General features: G+C 26.6%; 1 protein-coding gene across 2 annotated transcripts in view; it reads left to right on the forward strand.

The window, feature by feature from the left end:
* The window catches only part of LOC100206742 (solute carrier family 22 member 15), a 62,727-nt gene that overhangs the window by 15,542 nt on the left and 26,735 nt on the right, over positions 1–20,450 (forward strand). For both annotated transcript variants that reach the window (XM_065799870.1, XM_065799871.1), the window contains exons 3-7: positions 665–762; positions 5,038–5,134; positions 14,057–14,191; positions 16,658–16,847; positions 17,464–17,700. In XM_065799870.1, the coding sequence (XP_065655942.1) occupies positions 665–762; positions 5,038–5,134; positions 14,057–14,191; positions 16,658–16,847; positions 17,464–17,700 (757 nt within the window). The remainder of the gene's footprint in view (positions 1–664; positions 763–5,037; positions 5,135–14,056; positions 14,192–16,657; positions 16,848–17,463; positions 17,701–20,450) is intronic.

Below are 20,450 nucleotides of genomic sequence, written 5' to 3' on the forward strand. Positions count from 1 at the left end.
ATTACACTTTCCATTATTAAAATATCATCAACTGTTAACATTTCTTTATAAACAAAGTCATTTGGAACACTGATGTAACTGATCAAACATTTTTATGCAGAGAAGTCAGCTGTTAGTCAGCCTGATGGCACTGCTTATAATGCAGAATTCCTAATTGGTTTAAAAATTCCAAAAGTTCAAAAAATCATAGTAAAAAAAAAAAAAAATTTAATGCTCTCAAATACTATCATGGTCACTGCTCCCTAGTTCCATCAACCAAAGCTTGTTCTCGCTTGACTTGTCATTCAGCAAAGTCTCGTCTTTTTACTCTGTAATCTTATTTTTTTTTAAATAACGATTTTTTTTATAATTGTTTTGTGGTACTTATGTATTAATGTAGATTAATGTATTAACTTAAAGTTATTTTTGAAATCTTTTTTAAAATTTATATTAATCTTTATATAAATAAATTAAATTACATAAAAGATTATTAAATTGTTAAATAAAAAATATTTAAATTTTATTCTAATATTTGTTTTTCAATTACAGAAGTTAATAATGTTTTTAAGTTTAAACTGTTGAAATACAGTTCAATAAAGTCTTCTAAAAATATCATTTTCTATAACATACTTTTCAAATTTTTTAATGCTAATTTTGATTTCCATTACTAAATTTTTATTTTTAGCTAATTCTACGTTAACACAAAAGTTTTTCAAAGTATGCCCAAAAAGTGTAAACGAAACTATTGTCTTTAGAGAAGGTCTTAACAACATAGTTACTGAGGTAGTATCACTTGTATCACAGTTATATCACTTTATAGTTATTAGTAATAGTCAAAAATAAATCTTAAATTAAATAAACCAAAGATTTTATTGGATATGTAGTTTTAAGAAGAACGTAACAATTCCAGAATTAGAAAACACCTATATCATTTGGGAAATAGTTTTTGAATTCAATTATGTAACAAAATAATTTTTTTCAACAATAAATATACATTTCTAATATGCTTTTTTTTACAGAATTTTCAGGTTATTTAATTACTCATAAAGTACTTAATGATTTGAAAATTAAAACTATTTACAAAGTTTATATGTATTTTATATTAAAGAATGTTCTATCTTGTAAGTCAAAACTACCTGTAATCTTTTATTATCTTTTATTAAGTCTAATTTTAGTACAGACTTAGTAGACCATACATACATACATACAAACATACATATATATATTATGTGTGTATGTATATATGTATATATATGTATGTATATATGTATTTATGTATGTATGTATGCATATATATATATATATATATATATATATATATATATATATATATATATATATATATATATATATATATATATATATATATATATATATATATATATATATATATATATATATATGGCCTGTGTATATGCATATACATATACACAGGCCTTGGCAGGAAGAAAGAACTTTAGCTCTTGTTCTTGCCCACACTCACCTAACGGTTTACAGGAGCAATTTATGGCTCTCGCAAAAATATAATTTTTTCTCTCAAAAGTATAATTATCATTGTAACTAAAATAAAAAACGCAGTCATTTTAATAATTATTTTAATAATTCTTATAATGCCTGCAATAAGAAAATATAGAACTTTTTTATAAGCAGTAAAAACAATGCTCGTCTAAAGAATTCTTTCATGCTGCAATAAATGACACTTGTTATGTATATATTCTAGTAATATTAACGTAACAAACATACACTTGACATGGCACAACAAATCTACGAAAGTGCAAGGTTTTGTTAAAAAAAAAGACATTTTTGTCTTTGACGTTCATTTTTCTTTTGTTAAAAAAATCATGTTTCTATATTTTTGCATATGCAAATTTTGGCGTTTGCTTAAATTTTTTAAAAATGCATGCATTACTTCAGCAATTTTTTTTTCCAAATATTTATGTGATTGATAGTTTTTTATTTATTATAAAAAGCAGATATTTATGATAAAAAAAACAATCAGTTATTAAAATTTAAAACACATTTTAAAGACTCTTAAAGAAACCATGCTAAAACATGATTATTTTTTAAATATTATTAAGTTTACTTTAATAATATTTAAAAATTTACTTAAAGAAATAATCATGTTTTAGCATGGTTTCTTTTTAAGTCTTTAAAATGTGTTTTAAATTTTAATAACTAATTGTTTTTTTTATCATAAATATCTGCTTTTTATAATAAACAATATTTAAAAAAAAATTGCTGAAGTAATGCCTGTGTTTTTAGAAAATTTAAGCAAATGCCAAAATTTCATAGAAATTTATCAAAAAAAGTAATTATGTTTTAGCATGGTTTTTGCATGTGTTAACAAAAGCATTCAAAGTTTTACTTAAAATGAGTGCATATGCAATTACTTTAAAAAAAACCATGCTTAAACATTATGATTGCTTTTTTCTATAGTGTGTTTTTTTTTTAATTTTTAATTCTTCTTAAAGTGGCATATTTTTTATTTGCATAAGAACACTTTTAAATGTCTGAAAAGAATATTTAAGTTTTGCTGAAATATATACATTTAACAGCGTCAATAATATGATATTTTTACTAACTTGTTATTAAATACTTAATATTTTTATAACTTTTAAAAAAGAACTTTTATTTTATTTTTAGCTCCTTTTAATTTTTTCACCATATTTTTAATATCAATTGGAAACTGACTGGTTGCAATTCTTAAGTATTTTGCAAGTTAATATCTGTCAATCTTTTATATAAGTATGTCCTAACAAACAAGAGACCCATCGTTTTTGCATTGTCAACTAAATTTCTAAGGGAGGATGGGGAGGGGGGAATTATTTATTAATTTTTTGTACGTTTTTTTTATTAAGCGAACTAAATTGAGAAAAATTCATTATTTAATATCGATGGATAACAATTTACAATCGTTAGGTCATTGCATATTAATTATCATTAGTTTGCGCGCACTTTGCAAATGTGTAAAAAATTGTTTTAAAGAAATAAAAATCAATTAATTTCAATAAGCATCATTATATCTAATAACTTATTAACTGTATTAAAAATAATTTGAAAATAAAACTTCCTAATATGACATATATCTCTTAAATTAGACGTTTGTTGTTAAATAAAGATATGAATGTCAACATTCATTAAAAAATAAACAATTTAACGCGTCCTGGGCTTGTAGCAAGTATAAAACCAAAATTTTGTAATTAACCCCTTAAGGGCCAGGCCCGAAATATCTCAGGTCATGCTATATGGTCCAAAAAGAACCCGAGATAACTTGGGTGGTCACATATTTTATGTTTCATTATGTATTAGCCCAAAATAATTCGTAAAAATAATATTATAACAATATTATTATATTAAATCAACTAAGAATCAATCAAATTAATAATATTTAGATTTATAACAGACTTTTTTTAATAAGTACTTTTTTTAATGAATAAACAATCTTGCAAAAACCAAAAGCTCTCCTAAGAAACTGTTTAGAGGAGCAGCTCGCATAGCTCTCTATGTTTGTTTTAGGAGAGTTTTTTGCCACTCTCGCACTTATTTCTTCCTGCCGAGGCCTATATATTTACATATATATATATATATATATATATATATATATATATATATATATATATATATATATATATATATATATATATATATATATATATATATACATATATACATATATACATATATATATATATATATATATATATATATATATATATATATATATATATATATATATATATTTATATTTATATGTATATATATATTTATATATTTATATTTATATATATATATATATATGTATATATATGTATATATATATATATATATATATATATATATATATATATATGTATATATATATGTATATATATATATATATATATATATTTAAACAATTTTAAAAAACATTCTACACAATAGAGTGCTCAATGTTGTTAAAAGAACAGAGCAATTATATATTAGTAGAAAATCACTTAACAAAATTTTTTTCCATTTAACACTGTGTTTCATCAACAAAGATGAAACACAGCATTTCTGATGAATCTTTGTGTATATATATATATATATATATATATATATATATATATATATATATATATATATATATATATATATATATATATATATATATATATATATATATATATATATATATATATATATATAAAGTGTATAATGGTCCTAAGTGAATCTAAACTAACTAACCTTGTAACATGTTATATAAAAAATCTTTACATCATTTCTTGTATGGTCAATAAAATAATAAAAACATCTTATAATAAGAAAAATAAAAATAAAAACATTGTTTATATTGTTAAAAACATTCAGAATGTTTTAAAAACATTCAGAATGTTTTTAAAAACATTCTTGTCAATTAAATTTGCGTTTTTGCAGGTTTTTTAAAAAACGATTAATTTGTAATTAAATTAATGGTTTTTACTTTCTGACAACACGCAAATGTTGGACGAAAGTCAAAAGTAATTAAAAGTGACATATTTGTTGGCGTAATAATAATTTTTTTCCTTCTGTACTCCCAAATGCAACAATCTATAGAACTATATATGCATATATATATATATATATATATATATATATATTAATATGTTTGTAAAATGTTTTGTGAAATATTTTTTATAAATTTTTTCACAATTCTTAAAAAATTTGATAATCTTTGTTGGCATGTAAATTATCATATTTTGTAGAAAACTTAACTTTTTTTTACCTTGAGATGTTTTGAAAAACGACTGTAGAAAGCTTATTGTTGTTGTTGTGAAAGTAAAGCTCGTTATTGTTGTGAAAGTAAAGCTTGTTGTTATTGTTGCAAAATTAAAGTTCGTTGTTATAGATAAAAAGAAAGTTGTAACTCATTTAAATCTTATTTTTTTGTGTTATAAAATAAAATATATAATAAATATTATTGCTATAAATAATAATTATTAAATAAGTTAACCAGATATTATGTATTTGGTATAAAAACAGTATTAGGCAAGTATTTACTTTTTTAAATTTAGATTTAATTTTTTTTTCTGACTTTATTTAAAATAAAAATTACTTTAGTGGTATTTGATCTGTGGGAAATCATGGATTGTTACTACCATCACTACTACGCAAATGGTGGGTGTAATGATTGGTGCTGCTATTGGTGGTGCTCTGGGTATGAATTTTTAGATTTATAGTAAATTTGTTTTTAATAATTGTTTAATTTAAAAATAGAGATTTAAGATGTCTTCAAATTATTAATCAATTTATTTATATATATATATTTTTTTGTGTGTTTTGTTTTCAATATATTTTAAAAAACTATTTGGCCATGAAATTTTATTTAACATGAATTTTCTTTAAAATTCATTTAAAGAAAATTCATGTTAAATTTTTTTTTAATTTTGCAGTTACATATTTGTCTTTACTCAGTTGCTAGAAATTAAAGAAAGTATATATATATATATATATATATATATATATATATATATATATATATATATATATATATATATATATATATATATATACATATACATACTATAGCGGCATAAAGTAAGTATACACCATTGAGTTTTGCATACATTTATTATTTTAAGCAATTAAAAACACTGTAAATTGTTGCAAACACAATTTTTATTTATCAGAATCATCAAAAACAACACTCTGTATCAAGAACATGCAGTTTGATCAATATTTAGTATGGTAACCTCGCGCTTTAATAACATGTTTCATACGGTTTGGCATTGACTCAAACAGGCGAGTAATTGTAACATCATTAATATTGTTCCATGCATCTTGCAAAATTAACCAAAGACTATCCAAGTTAGATGGCCTCTTTCCTTCAATGTTCTTTGCCATAACGCTCCACAAATTTTCAATCGGATTCATGTCCGGGCTCTGAGCAGGCCAATCAAGTACTGCCACCTGATTACGCCAAAGAAAATCTGTGACAGTCTTGGTCTTGTGGCATGGTGCATTGTCATGCTGAAAGAAGAACGAGTTAAGTTGCCCAAACAGTGCACTAGCAGAAGGAAACATTGTGTTTTGTAGTACATCAATGTACTGGTGTTGGTTCATACTTCCAGTACATCGATAAAGGTGCCCGAGCCCATAGCCAGACATACACCCTCAAATCATTAAACTCTTTCCTCCATGCTTGACAGTTGGAGCAATACAGTTTTTACTGAATTTTTCACCAACTCTTCTTCGCACAATTACTCGTTTGGAACTAAGGAACAACTCGAAAGAATTTTCATCACTGAACAGGACATGTTTCCAATCATCTACTGTCAAGTCTTTGTGTGCTTTGGCAAATGCCAATCGTCGACGAACGTTTGTAGCTGAAAGTAGTGGCTTCTTTGCAGCCACACATCCACGAAGACCTGCTTTCAGAAGGCGCTGACGTACAGTTCGAGTTGCCAGAGTAACCCCATGCTCTTCAGAAAGTTTTTGACCGAGTTGAGGGTGAGTCTACGATCCTGCAAGGACATTCGAACTAACACTCTGTCAGTGTGTGGAGTTGTTTTCTTTGGTTTTCCAGATCGCCTCTTATCAGCTGTTGAACCAGTTTCGATATCTTTATCTATTATTTTCTTAATACCCATTGGTGTTGCTTTAAGTTCTCTGGCTATTTTTCTTAAACTTGCACCTGTTACTGCCAAGAACACTGCGCGAAGTCTTTCTTCTGTTGTCAGTTGACGATATTTGGGCATACCTTCAAATATAAAAATGAATAATTACACAAAATATATCAGACAAATGGCCAAATATGAATAATGAAAAACCAACATTAATTAATCAGTATTAGCTTAAACTAACAAATTGTAACTAAAAATTCTATAAAACCCAACATGCATCTCAACAATGGATAATAATAATTTATTAATGACTTGGCCTAAAGTCCAAACTGGTCAGAACCATTTTGAAAGTTTTTAGGACAATAAAAAAAAGTTATTTGTTAATTGTTATTAAAAACTTAATTATAATAACAATACTATAACATTGTAAAACAATTACTAACCTTGTCTTCAAAATTTGCACAATTAAACAATACAAAGTTAACTCTTTAAAGTTTAATTTTTAGTACACAAGATGAGTCACACTTGCTATTGTAAACAGGAAGTGCAAAGAATATTGATTAAGTAAATTCACAGAATGCAATAATTGCTTCTATTATGTTTCTAAAAATAAGAAATACCACATTAAACTATTATTTTTACGATTTGGGTAGGGTGTATACTTACTTTCTGCCGCAATGTTATATATATATATATACATATATATATATATATATATATATATATATATATATATATATATATATATATATATATATATATATATATATATATATATATATATATATATATATATATATATATACAGTGTATACTCTCTCTTTCTTTCTCTCTCTCTGTGTATATATATATACACACACACACACACACACACACACACACACACACACACACACACACACACACACACACACACACACACAGAGAGAGAGAGAGAGAGAGAGAGAGAGAGAGAGAGAGAGAGAGAGAGAGAGAGAGAGAGAGAGAGATATAGAGAGAGAGAAAGAAAGAGAGAGTATATATCATGCTTCTATTTGAAGAAAGTTCACAAAAATTTTAGATCAGACATGATCAATATAAGTTTTATTTTGATCAGACATTTGACCAAATTAGATTTTATTTTTTTCAGACCTATGATCAAAGTAGATTTTATTTAAACTTTTATTACTTTTAGCTCTCTTCATTTTCTAATTTTAATTTGAATTTTTAAATTATAATTTTTTTATTAGTATTAGCTTGGAAATAGTTTTGTGCACAATTAAGTATATAATTTATTGTTATAATTATAACACTATTTATAATACAATTTTTAGATCGTATGTGTACATTTTAATGAATGTTCACACAAGTAATATTCTTGACTTAATTTTATGCAGTATTTATTAGACTATATATGGTATAAGTCACTCATATCTAGTTTTGAGAAGTCGGACTAATATCACTATGGATGTGAACAAAAACACCTGTTTAGTGAGGAGCATAACAAAAAACAGTTCCAGCATCATTATCAATATTATTAGACTTATACAACTCTGCCATGTAATAGAATTAACAAAATGCTAATTATTGGTGGCAATAACTCAAAATATTGAAAAAAGTGACTTATACCACTATGCATCTCATGGGCTCATGTATATATATATATATATATATATATATATATATATATATATATATATATATATATATATATATATATATATATATATATATATATATATATATATATATATTTGGGATATGTCTTTTTTGCAACCTACTAGGCCTGTATCTAAATTCAATGAACTTTTATGTAAAAAGAACGAATAGATGTTTCATTTTGACATATTTTGAAAAAAGGTCACCCCAAAACCAAAAAATCGAATTTTCAATAGGTACACTTTTGTACAGTAAATGAATATTAAAGGCTGAAGATGTTGTAAGAGTCATACTCCTGTTGTTATTTTATTTATTTATGCAACATGTACTGTGATATAACAAAAAACATTATGTGATATATAATTATACAAGTATTACAAAATTAACAGTATCAAAGCGTCTAGTACAACAATATACATAACTGTCTGTGTCTATAGGCCTACTGTGTTTAGTACATGGGTCACATGATGCTCACGTCTCATAAAGAGTCTAGCGCTTATTACTTAGAATGAATCGAAGTTGCAGTTTGTCTTTCTTTCTGCAGGAAGCATACAGGTCTTGCATCACCTTGATTGCACGTTCAGCTATCTGATTACTTCGTGGTATGTCGATGACGGATGGCTCTTTCTTCCAGTGATTTTTGAATGACTGCAATGCCTTTTTGTAAGGCTTCAATACATCAGATAAATTCTTGAAGTCATTGTCATTGTACTTTTGACTACTAAACCAATGTTCTGCCCACTCATATGAAATGAACCTGCAAACCTTCTCCAAATTCTTTCTCGCTTCAGGCATAAGAATGAACGCCAGAATGGCGAGAATGGCTCTTGAGTTCCATCTGGCATTGCTCATATTAGGAATGTTCTGAAAGTGAATCAGAGGGAAGTTTCTTTGTTCTTCATAGAACCTAAACACTCTTGTTAAATGGTACAAAAACTTCATATCGTCTCTCCACCCTGATTTATCAAGAATTTCTACAGTTCCATTCACAAACTTATCCTTCAGTTCATCATACTTATTCAACAGTTCAGACACAAATGGGTATTCAATGTTAGGAGATTTGGTATCACCCCCAAGTTCTTCGTCCATCACCAGACGGAGAATCCTGTCTAGTACGTGATGCTGACAACCGATAAATTGTGGTATTGTGACACCCTTTAATTTAAACATACGTTGCAACTTCACAACAACTCCATTTCTCTTCCCAGTATTGACGTTTGTTGTATCAGTAATGATCTTCTTAATTGAATTCCACAAATTGTATTCATCAATAAGTTTGGCAATTTTTTCAGCAACAGTTTCAGCTTTGCCATCTTTTAAACGCAGTGCATCAAGTTTCACGTCAGTTCTTTCATTCTGAAGTACAACTACCTGATATTCCTTATCATCTATTCGTTTGCCGTCAAAGTGTAAGGACCACTGTTCCATTTTAAGTTGTTGTATCATTTCTTTTTTTAATTTACCTGCCTCTTTGAATATGGACTTGTAAATTGCTGATTGTCTTGGAGTTGGAATATCAATACCTTGTTGTGATAATACATTGCATATTTTAGCAGCTTTCTTTGTGGAAACTCCACTTGATGTAACCATACTTACAGCAAATTTACTTTTGTAGTGCTTTCTAGTTTTTTTCTGAGTGTCCTCATCATCGTCTTTATCACCATCGTCGTCTTCATCATCTTCACTCTTACTTTTGCAGTTTTCAGATTCAGTACCACTGTCTGTGGTAGACAGGACTTGTGATGTGGAAGGTATTGCTGTTCCAGACTGGACTTTCCTTCTCTTGGAAAGGTGAATGGTTTCTTTACTTGCCACTTGTCCTGTTGAGTACCCCACCTGTCCTTTACTTTCTTTTTGTAGGTGGTATAGACGTTTATCTTCCGAGGATAACCACTGGCCATTCACTTTCGTGATGTCAAATAATGCATTGAGAACATCATATTTTCCACGCTTGACACATTCATCATAGACCTTCAGCACCTTCATAAGCTTTGCTCTTATCACTTGATCAGACACACGTGGAAAATTCAGTTTATTGTCCCACAATTTTGTAATTTCCTTAGAAATTTGGTCTATTCGTTCTTTTCTTCCTTTAACATATGCTCCGAGAAACTGGTATCTTCCTACTATCTGCAATTGAAGTGGTATTCTGGATTTTTCATCGAGTGAATGTTCTTCTACAGCCACGCTTCCTCTTCTTCTGTGTGACTCTTGAAATCTCACCAAATTTTTAGTCCAAGTCTTCTTGTTCTTTGTTACTGTGGTATGACTTTTCTTGTGAGACATCATATAATATTGTTACGACTTTACGGATAGCTGAGCGTAAATATCCGTTTAATAAAGTCGTTTAATTAATAAAATACTTTAACTGTATAGTAATCCAATTATAGTTCGATAATCCAGTCAATGTTGATAACAGTTCGATAATCCAGTCCGTATCCTAACGATAATGCTACAACTACTTATACTTCGTACTCTTACAGCGTCTTTAGTTCGCTACAGTAGTTCCTTATTAGCTCAGTTACATGCAGAGTACTTCATAGAACTATTCACATTATCAACACTGAGCTCTGACAGCAGCTCGCTTATATAATTATTTAGAGCTTCCAGAATGTTCTACTAAGTTCTATAATCTTCTACAGTCTGTTACAGTCGTCTATATCACCGTGGTAACACAATGACGTCATCACATAACAATTCCAAGTATTTGCCGGCACACGGCCGTTTTGTTGCCATGGTAACGTGTGGCGTTATATTTATAAATTCATAACAAAATAATGAAATAAATAGAATTAAGCTGAGAATTAAGCTTAAGATTAAAACATCGGTCAAAAATGAATGTATAAAAATGGTAAATCAAATTTTTATTTTGGGGGTGACCTTTTTTTGTTGCAGAAAGCTATTTGGGCCTTTTTTCATGATTTTAGGTAAAAGTTCATCGATTTATGATACAGGAAACATTTTATTTGAAAAAAAATTAAAAAGTCATATCCCTAATATATATATATATATATATATATATATATATATATATATATATATATATATATATATATATATATATATATATATATATATATATATATATATATATATATATATATATATGATAAGGACTGCTGTAACATGTTATCAATATTTGTTATGGTATTTTTACTATACATAGAGCTTAGTTAAAACATAGCAGTACATAGTAGGCTTTGGCTAATACTTATCAATAAGTAGAAGTCCATGGTTAAACTTATCAATGGACAGCAGGTCATGGTTAACACATTGTTGTTAACATGTTTATATTAAAATATACATGGTTCATTTTTATCCTATGACAAGCTGTGCCAAAGTATACAATTTAATCCAAATTCTGCATTTTATTACCAAAAAAAAAAAAAAAAAAAAAACTATAAGTTTTTTATTATACTATATTATATTAATCTTATAAGATCTCTGTCAACATTTTTTTTTGGAGGTCCTGTTTTGTTTTTTATTTTATATATTTTTTCTTTTGAAGCTGATGAAACAGAATATATAATAATCTCAATTGGTTAAGAGCACTCTTTAACTTTTTAATTGGTTAAGAGCACTTTTTTTTTTGGTGGCATATTTTTCTTTTTTTTTTTTTTTTTGTGGCATATTTTTTTTTTTTTGATAAGTATTAACCAAAAAAAAATATGCCATTAAAAAAATGAAATAAATTAATGCCACCAAAAAAAATAAAATATATGCCACAAAAAAAAAAATATGCCACCAAAAAAAAAAAAAATATGCCACCAAAAAAAAATAAAAAAATATGCCACCAAAAAATATAAAATAAAATATGCCACCAAAAAAAATAAAATATGCCACCAAAAAAAATAAAATATGCCACCAAAAAAAAATAAAATAAAATATGCCACCAAAAAAAAAATAAAAATATGCCTTCAAAAAAAAAAAAAAATGTGCCAAAAAAAGAATTAATTTTTTATTTTTTTTGGTGGTATATTTAAAAGTGAAAATTTATGTCTTATCTGAAAGTTCTGTTTAATTGTTTAGATCTATTAATATTTAGCTTTTCTACATTTTCTTGATGTTTTTTTGAGTTTTGTTCTCTTGATATTTTTGCGATTCACTGCATTTATGTAAAAGTATATTAATCAATCATGGGCCATTAAGAATGCATCAGTGATCATGTTTCTTTTTGTGTTTTTTGGCTTTTTAAGACTTTAAACTTTCAGAGCTCTCCTCATTTAACTTATATATAACTCCTTAGTGCTATTGTTATTGATGATTCCAACTGCAAAATTGTATTTTTCTATCTTAAGGTTTCTTCAGCATCTTTAAAAAACTCTCTAAAAATTATTTTATAACTTTATTGTTGTTAAAATAATGTTTGACATAAAAATTGTTAAAATTTATTTATATCAATAATTAAAAGATTTTTTTTAAATCACTAAGAACTTAACTTTGATTATTATTGTTATTATATTTATTATTGCTGCTTCTTTTAAGATTAAAATGATCTGATTTTTATAATCCAGCAATAAATTTTTTTGTAATATACAAGTAATATTATTATCCTTCTTTATTTCTTTTTTTTATTCTTCATTTATGTTAGTTGTTAGTTTTTTATGTTAGTTATTTCTGTTAGTTTAAGAATTAGTTATTTTTAAACCACTATTTTACATTGTTACAATATTTTACATTGTTTAATTTCTTACATTTTTAGATAGTGTTTTAATTACTATTTTAACTTGACTGTATGAGATTTTTAACCAGTACTCATTTAAAAGTGGCTTGAAATACTCAATTGATTAAATTTGGTGATATGTAAGTTGATTGTCAATCCATAACCAAATATTGGTTGGGTTAAGATCTGGTGATCTAGGACACCAAAACATTACAATTATTTGCTTGAAACCATTCTTAGATTGAGTGTTGAGTGGGTGATCTAGTTAAAAGATGAATTGCTTGCTTCTGCAATAACAGCTTGAAAATTACTCCATATTATTTTAAACTAATTAACAACTCTTTTTTTATGTTGATCCATGAAAAATAAAAAATAAAACTTCCTCACTACAGTCTAACTTTTTTTTTTCTTCTTGAAACAAATTTATTTTTCTTCAAGTTTTCTTTATATACTAATGCTACCTCACCTTAAAATGTAATAAACATATTTCAAAAACCAAGAAAATTTGTTATAATTTGTACAGAAATGATAGATGGAAAAAGGGGAGATTTTCAATTTTCCTATTTCTATTTTTAATTCTAATTTCTGTTTTAAAATACATGACACTGATTTATAATATCTACCATATCTGACCTATATACCCAATATTTCAATCTACCTACAGTTATTACTGTTCAAACTTATTCAATATTAATGGAAATAAAACAAACATCTTTGAGTTAATAAGTATCTATTTTATTATTGACAATACTTCCAATCTCTCTTTTTATTTATTTATTTTTTAGTTTAAAACAATTCTCATATTGCATTAATATTAATGCAATAAATTTTTTAATAGTAATAGAATAATAAATATAATAATAGTTATTTTTTCAAAAGCTTCAAATAAAAATATTTGCTATTACAATGGAGATAAGCTAGAAAAAACAGAGGTTGGATTAGGTAATCAAAACTTTCAAAAATATATTTCAAAGATATGTTTGTAATCAAAACTTTCAAAGATATGTTTGTAATCAAAACTTTCAAAGATATAAGTCTGAAGCACAGTTAATATCTTTAAAAGTTGTGTCTTTAAGTGTTCTCTCTACAACACATATAGTTGTGTCTTTAAGTGTTCTCTCTACAACGCATATAGTTGTGTCTTTAAAAAATTTATTTCATATATAAAATGTGATGTAATTGGTTTTCTAAATCTTTTTTTATTTTAATTTTTTAGGAGATTATATAGGACGCCGAAAGACTTTGTTAATAGTTTTTTCAATGAATCTGTTTTTTTTCACTCTGGAGGCTTTTTCTATTAATTGGATAATGATGTCCGTATGTGTTTTTTTTGTTGGAATTTCTGTTGGAGGTAACTATTTGTAGTTAATTTTGAATAATACATTCATTATTTATTTTATTTCAATAAATAATTGAAAATCCAAACCTGTATTTTTATAAAATGTTCTAAAGTCTTTTTAAATGTTAAATATTTTGAAAATTCTGTGATGTTTTAATCAAATGTAAAATATAGAAAAATATAGATGATAAATATAGATCATATAGAATAACCACATTGGGTTTTTAACTTATCCAATTCCTTGTACAACTTAGAGCTTCTTGATTACAAAGGGAGCACTTTACCACTACATCCCTTATGACATATTTTTGTAGTGGTACACCACACTATGACCACCACCACTATATGTCATAGTGGTGTATTGACACCACTATGACATATTTTACAATGATACATCACACTCTGACCACCACACTACACCACTATGACATATTTTTGTAGTGATACACCACACTATGACCACCACACTACACCACTATGACATATTTATGTAGTGGTACACCACTTTATAGAAGTGGTGTACCACTGACATTTTTTATTGTGATACTACCACACTATGACCACCACACTACACCACTGACATATTTTAAAATTGATACATCAGACTATGACTACCACACTACACCACTATGGCATGTTTTTTATAGTGATACTGCCACAAAACTCTTTTCTTTAATAAGTTTAAGTCAAATTAAGATCGTTTTATTTCCGAGTTTTGATCATTTTTTTTCAATATTCTAAAACTTAGAATAAAATGATAATAGATTAAACGAAAGATAAAATAAGCTAAGTGGCAGAACAATAAACTAAATAGCAGAACAGGGACAATAAGTATTAAAGAAGAATCTTCGAATTTTTTTTATTTTTCATTTCAAGCAAAACTGTTTGTTACTTTTAAATGAGTGAGCTAATCAATTAATAATAATTAAAACTAATATAACATAAATTTTAGTTAAATATCATAAATTTTAGTTAAATAACATAAATTTTAGCAAAAACTATATTTATATAACTATTTTACTATATTTAGCATATAGTGTAGAATTCTTGTTAATTTGAAATTCTTGTTTAAATTTGTGTTTACACAACAAAAATAATATGAAAAAATATGCATTTCTTCCTATTAAGCATTCAAGAATGCAAAATCTTTTTTTTGTTATTAAAAAAATTGAATTCAGTTTTTTAATTCAATTGTTTTACAATGGAGTGTTTTTTTAGTGCTTTATGATGAAATGTTTTTTTATTTTTTATTTTTTTTGAAATTTCACAAACAATGCATATATTTATTTAACCATTCATTATTATTTGATTACTTTATCAAAATAATGAACTTAAATTAACATTTTTTTTTTAAACTTCTTTACAATTATTTTATACTGTAAACATCGTTTCAGCTACAAGAAACTACGAAGTTGTTTTTTGATAAAATTGCCATTTTAATCAAAATGTCAAAATTTTAAATGTCATTTTTCATCAAATGAATTTGTTTTTGATTACTCATTGGCAAAAACCTTTAGGATATAAATGAAGGAATTGAAGTTGTCTGCTAATTCTGCTCCAAGGTCATTTACTTTTGAAAAATCTCTTAAATGTTTATTATTGTTTTAGGCAACTAACTTTCTTGTTTCTGCAAAAATCAAGAAGGTTAGTTGTTTTTTCAATTAAAGATTTCACCTATGGGTTCTGGTATTATATTATATTCTGGTATTATACTTCTCGTGTTAAATTAATTTTTGGTTTTATGCCAGATTATTTGAAAATGAATTCAAATGTGTCAAATGTAATATTGAAGAGGTTGCTTTAGCTGTTATACGTGTGAGATAACACTTTTCTTAAAACATCTTTGAATGCTAAATGATGGTTTTATAACATGGCCAAATAACATCTCTGTTAATTTGTAACAATTTGGGCTGTAAATCCATAGAAAAAAATTAAAGAATGACTATTCCAATATTTTTTAACACTGCGTTGACCAAATTTAAAAAAAATTCAAATGTAGTTAAACAATATATAAATTTAATAAATAAAAAAATTTAATTTTCATAAATGTTACATACATTTTCTTTAATCTTTTATATTACCTCAATTTATGAAGTAATTAATCAAGATTAGCTTTGATTATGTTTCTTAATGGGTAAGTTCCTTATAGTTTTGTAGACTTGAATAAGGCAAGGGTTAGACGTTTCAGACATCTTTGTTAATGTCAAAAATATAAGTTTTATTATCATTTTTTTAAATTCTTACTTTTAAAATTACTTAAAACTTATTTATTTATTACTTTATTTACAATTATTTATTTTACAACATATATATATATATATATATATATATATATATATATATATATATATATATATATATATATATATATATATATATATATATATATATATATATATATATAACAATGTTTATATTGCCATTATTTACTTTACAACATATATATCAATGTTTATTTTACAATTATTTATTTTTTAGGGTTAATGGTTTTAATCAAAGTAGCTTTCTTGGAGTTTGTTGGAACAGAGTATAGAACAGTTGCTACTGTGCTACCTTTCTGGGGTTTAGGCGTTTCATTGTTTGGTTTATTAATCAAAATTGTGCCATACTGGAAGCATGTATGTTATACTACTTCTGCAACAGGAATTCCTGTATTTTTATTAATGTGGTATGTATTTTGATTTTTAATTTTTTTTCTATTATTCAAATATTTTTTTTGCCAATCTTTACCAATTCTACAATTTCTACCAATTTTTACCATAAAATTTTAATTTCACTCATCTTCTTTGTTTTCTTCTTCTTTGTTTTCTTTTAAAGAGTAACAGGAGCTTTAATTAGCAAATTAATTAAGAAATAGTTATGCAAGGAAGCAATTTCAGAAAAATGTAAAAGTACAATTTTTTTTAGCAAATCAACTATGAATAAACTATTATTTTATGGGTTAAGCAGATTTTTCTCTTATTATTGAATAACTTTTCAAATGGCTTAGTGAAGTTATTATTAATGAAACTATATTTTGTTATACACTATTATATTAGTTTTTTTAATATAAAAATTAAACTTAAGTGCTTTTAACATCAAAGTAGTAATTCAACAAGATATTAGCATAAAAATGATATAATAAAGTCTCATTCATAGCTGGTCAAGATTGATAAAAATAATCAATAGCTTGTATAAGAAATCTTTGAATAGGAACCATCTTAATATCATATTATCCTTAAAAAGTTTTTTTAAAATTTTCGTAATTTTGTTGTTGTTGATGTTCAAATTTCTTTATATCTAAGGTTTTACTTACCAGAAAGTGTCCGTTGGCTTTTTACACAAAATCGTTTTGATGAAGGTGAAAGTGTTTTAAAGTCATTAGCAAAAGTAAACAAATTACCAGAGAGAGATTTATCAGACATTCGCAAAATTATTAAAGAAGAGGAAACATTTAATAAGAAGAAACCCGCTTATACATATCTATCATTATTTTGTTACAGGCAAACGGCATGGAGAGCTCCTTTATTTGCATTCTTATGGTATGTTTTTATAATTTTTTATTTTTTATTACTTTTTTATGTGTTATTATTAGTAGCTGTAGAGTATTAATAGTATAACTGAATATATAGAGAAGGTAAAATATTTGAATAAAACGAAGTACTGCTATCAACAGGGTTGCCAGATGGCGTTATAGTATGCCATTATGACATTATTTTGGGATTTTCAAAAAGTTTAAAAGTAGTAAACAAATGCAAAAAATTCTATAAGTAGCATTAAAACATTTTATTCATTTTGTATTTACGTTGATCTAACCATAAAATAATGATACCATTGCACTGTTTTAACATTATGTATTCTAATATATTTTTTATGTTTGAAATATATATAATATACAAGGCCTGCGCGATGGGGGAGGAGGGTGTGGTACAAAAGTTCAATCAATAAATTTTTGTACCATTAGTCAGCAAATTGAGACCCTTCTTCCCATCCCCCCATTGTCACAATACCTTATGTAGTAACAATTTTTCCTTTGCAGATTAAAAAAATGTTAAAAAGACTATTAAATTTTAAATGATTCCATAGAAAATTTGAAATAAAACATGAAAATATAACTTTCATAATTTGGCATTTTTCAGGGCAGAATGGCATTATTTCGGTATTTTACAACCAAACTTTTGGTATTTAACATGTAGAAAGTTCTGGCAACTTTGGCTACCAATATGTTTATAAATAAAGAAAAAAGTATAAGGAAAAAATTGCAAATATTAAAAGTTAAAAGTTTTTTATAACAATTAAAAAAAAAAAATTACTATAAAAGTTGTAAAATATGTTTTGGTTTAAACTCACTAAATAAAAACCAAAAATGATGGTAGTTTGATACACTATAAACATTAAAAGTTTAATCATATCAAAAATTTTGTTTAAATAAAAACATAAATTGGTAGTTTGGCAGTTTTATAGTTATTTTTTCTAGTTTGTTTTTGGTGTTTAATTTTTGTAAAAAAAACTTTTAAGTTACTACAAACATCTCCCTTTAAAGATTAAAATGTTATTTTGTACATAAGCATACTTTTAATTCAGAACCTACTGTTTCTATGACAACTTGTGTCAGCAAAATATGAAACATCATGTGCAAAAATAATTGCATCTGAAAATGTAACACATTCATTAAAATTATTCAATTAAATTGCACTTTGCTTGCTTTCTGTCTCTGAAATTTAAAATTTGATCTAGAGGTTCAATGACAAATGCAGACTAAAAATAGTAAGTAAATATGTAATTTCTGGGATACTTGTAATTATCTTTCCAGCATTGTTTTCAAGTGATTACACTAATTCATTTTCCTTTATGCTTATGCATAAAGGAAAATGAATAGGTTTGTCCGTAATAAGTAAGTCAAGTGTGCTTCTTGGCTCTTCTCTATTTCTTCTCTAAGTATTGAAAGTTACCATTTGTGTAGGGAATATTATATATAGACATTTTTAGAATATCAAATCATTTTGATCCTCGTTTTCCACATGGGCAACTGTTGCTGATGTTCCGTCCAAGTCAAGCTCTTGGTACAACGTGTGACTGAAGTTGAAGTCTCCAGGGATTTACATTAGGGTCAGTGAAAATTCCCAAAGTCACAGATGTTGTAAATTCTGCAATTTTTAGGAAAGCTGTGAATCATGCGATTTTCGCATGATTCATGGCTTGATCCGTTGCCTGTTCAATCCACAATAGGCCAAGACATTAACTTTGAACTGCTTTTATAATGGAATACCTAGATTAATAACACTGTACAACAATTTTTAACTTTTTGAAAAAAACAAGAACCAAATTAGGTTATCTTTATTAATTCAGACGTGCTGATTCCAAACATGTAATCAGTTATGCTGTAGCACGTCACAATTTTTTGTAATAACAACTTAAAGATGTAACGTAAGATGCATTTTTCTATACATATGAATAAGTGTATGAACATGTTTATTATCACTTTTAACACAAATTGTTTACTTGTATTTAATTGTATTTAGGCGTTTGAATGCTGCATCAGGTTCATCGCGCTGCAAATTCCAGCAGTAATCTGCAAGCATGGCGGGGCTCCACTTTCCCTTGTATCTGCTTTCCATTGTGGCAATACTCTGATGAAAGCGCTCGCCATTTTCATCATATACATCTCCATTGACAGAGAAGAAGGAAAGATGGGAATGAAGAAAGTGGAGCTTTAGCGACATGTTACAAACCATGTTGATAGGATGCTATTAATTTGTCTACCAAATCAGCGTAATTCGGTGCAATATGTTTTCCAAGAAATCCCTGGCACACCCGTTTGAATGCATCCCATGCTGCAAGTTCATATTGATCCATCGCTCCCAAAAACGTTTCATCCAGCATCAGTTCTCGTATTTGGGGCCCCACGAAAATGCCCTCTTTAATTTTGGCGTCATTGATTTTAGGAAATTCGGTCTGCAAATACTGAAATGCTGGTTTGTCGTGATCTAACGCCTTTACAAACTGTTTCATGATTCCAAGCTTGATGTGAAGATTGGGTAAGATGATCTTCTCTTTATCCACAAGAGGTTCATGAATGACGTTATGGGAACCAACCTCAAATGTTTCTCGTTGTGGCCAACATTTCCTCATATAATATTCTGATTTCATCCTGCTATCCCATTTGCAGAGGAAACACATCTACTTAGTAAAACCAGCCTGCAATCCATTTAGTATAGCAACAACTTTCAAATCTGCACATATGGACCATCTGTGATCTCTGTATTTAATTCTGTCCAGAATAAGTAAAATA

This window comes from Hydra vulgaris, chromosome 06, assembly GCF_038396675.1.
Source record: "Hydra vulgaris chromosome 06, alternate assembly HydraT2T_AEP".
Taxonomy (NCBI): Eukaryota; Metazoa; Cnidaria; class Hydrozoa; order Anthoathecata; family Hydridae; genus Hydra; species Hydra vulgaris.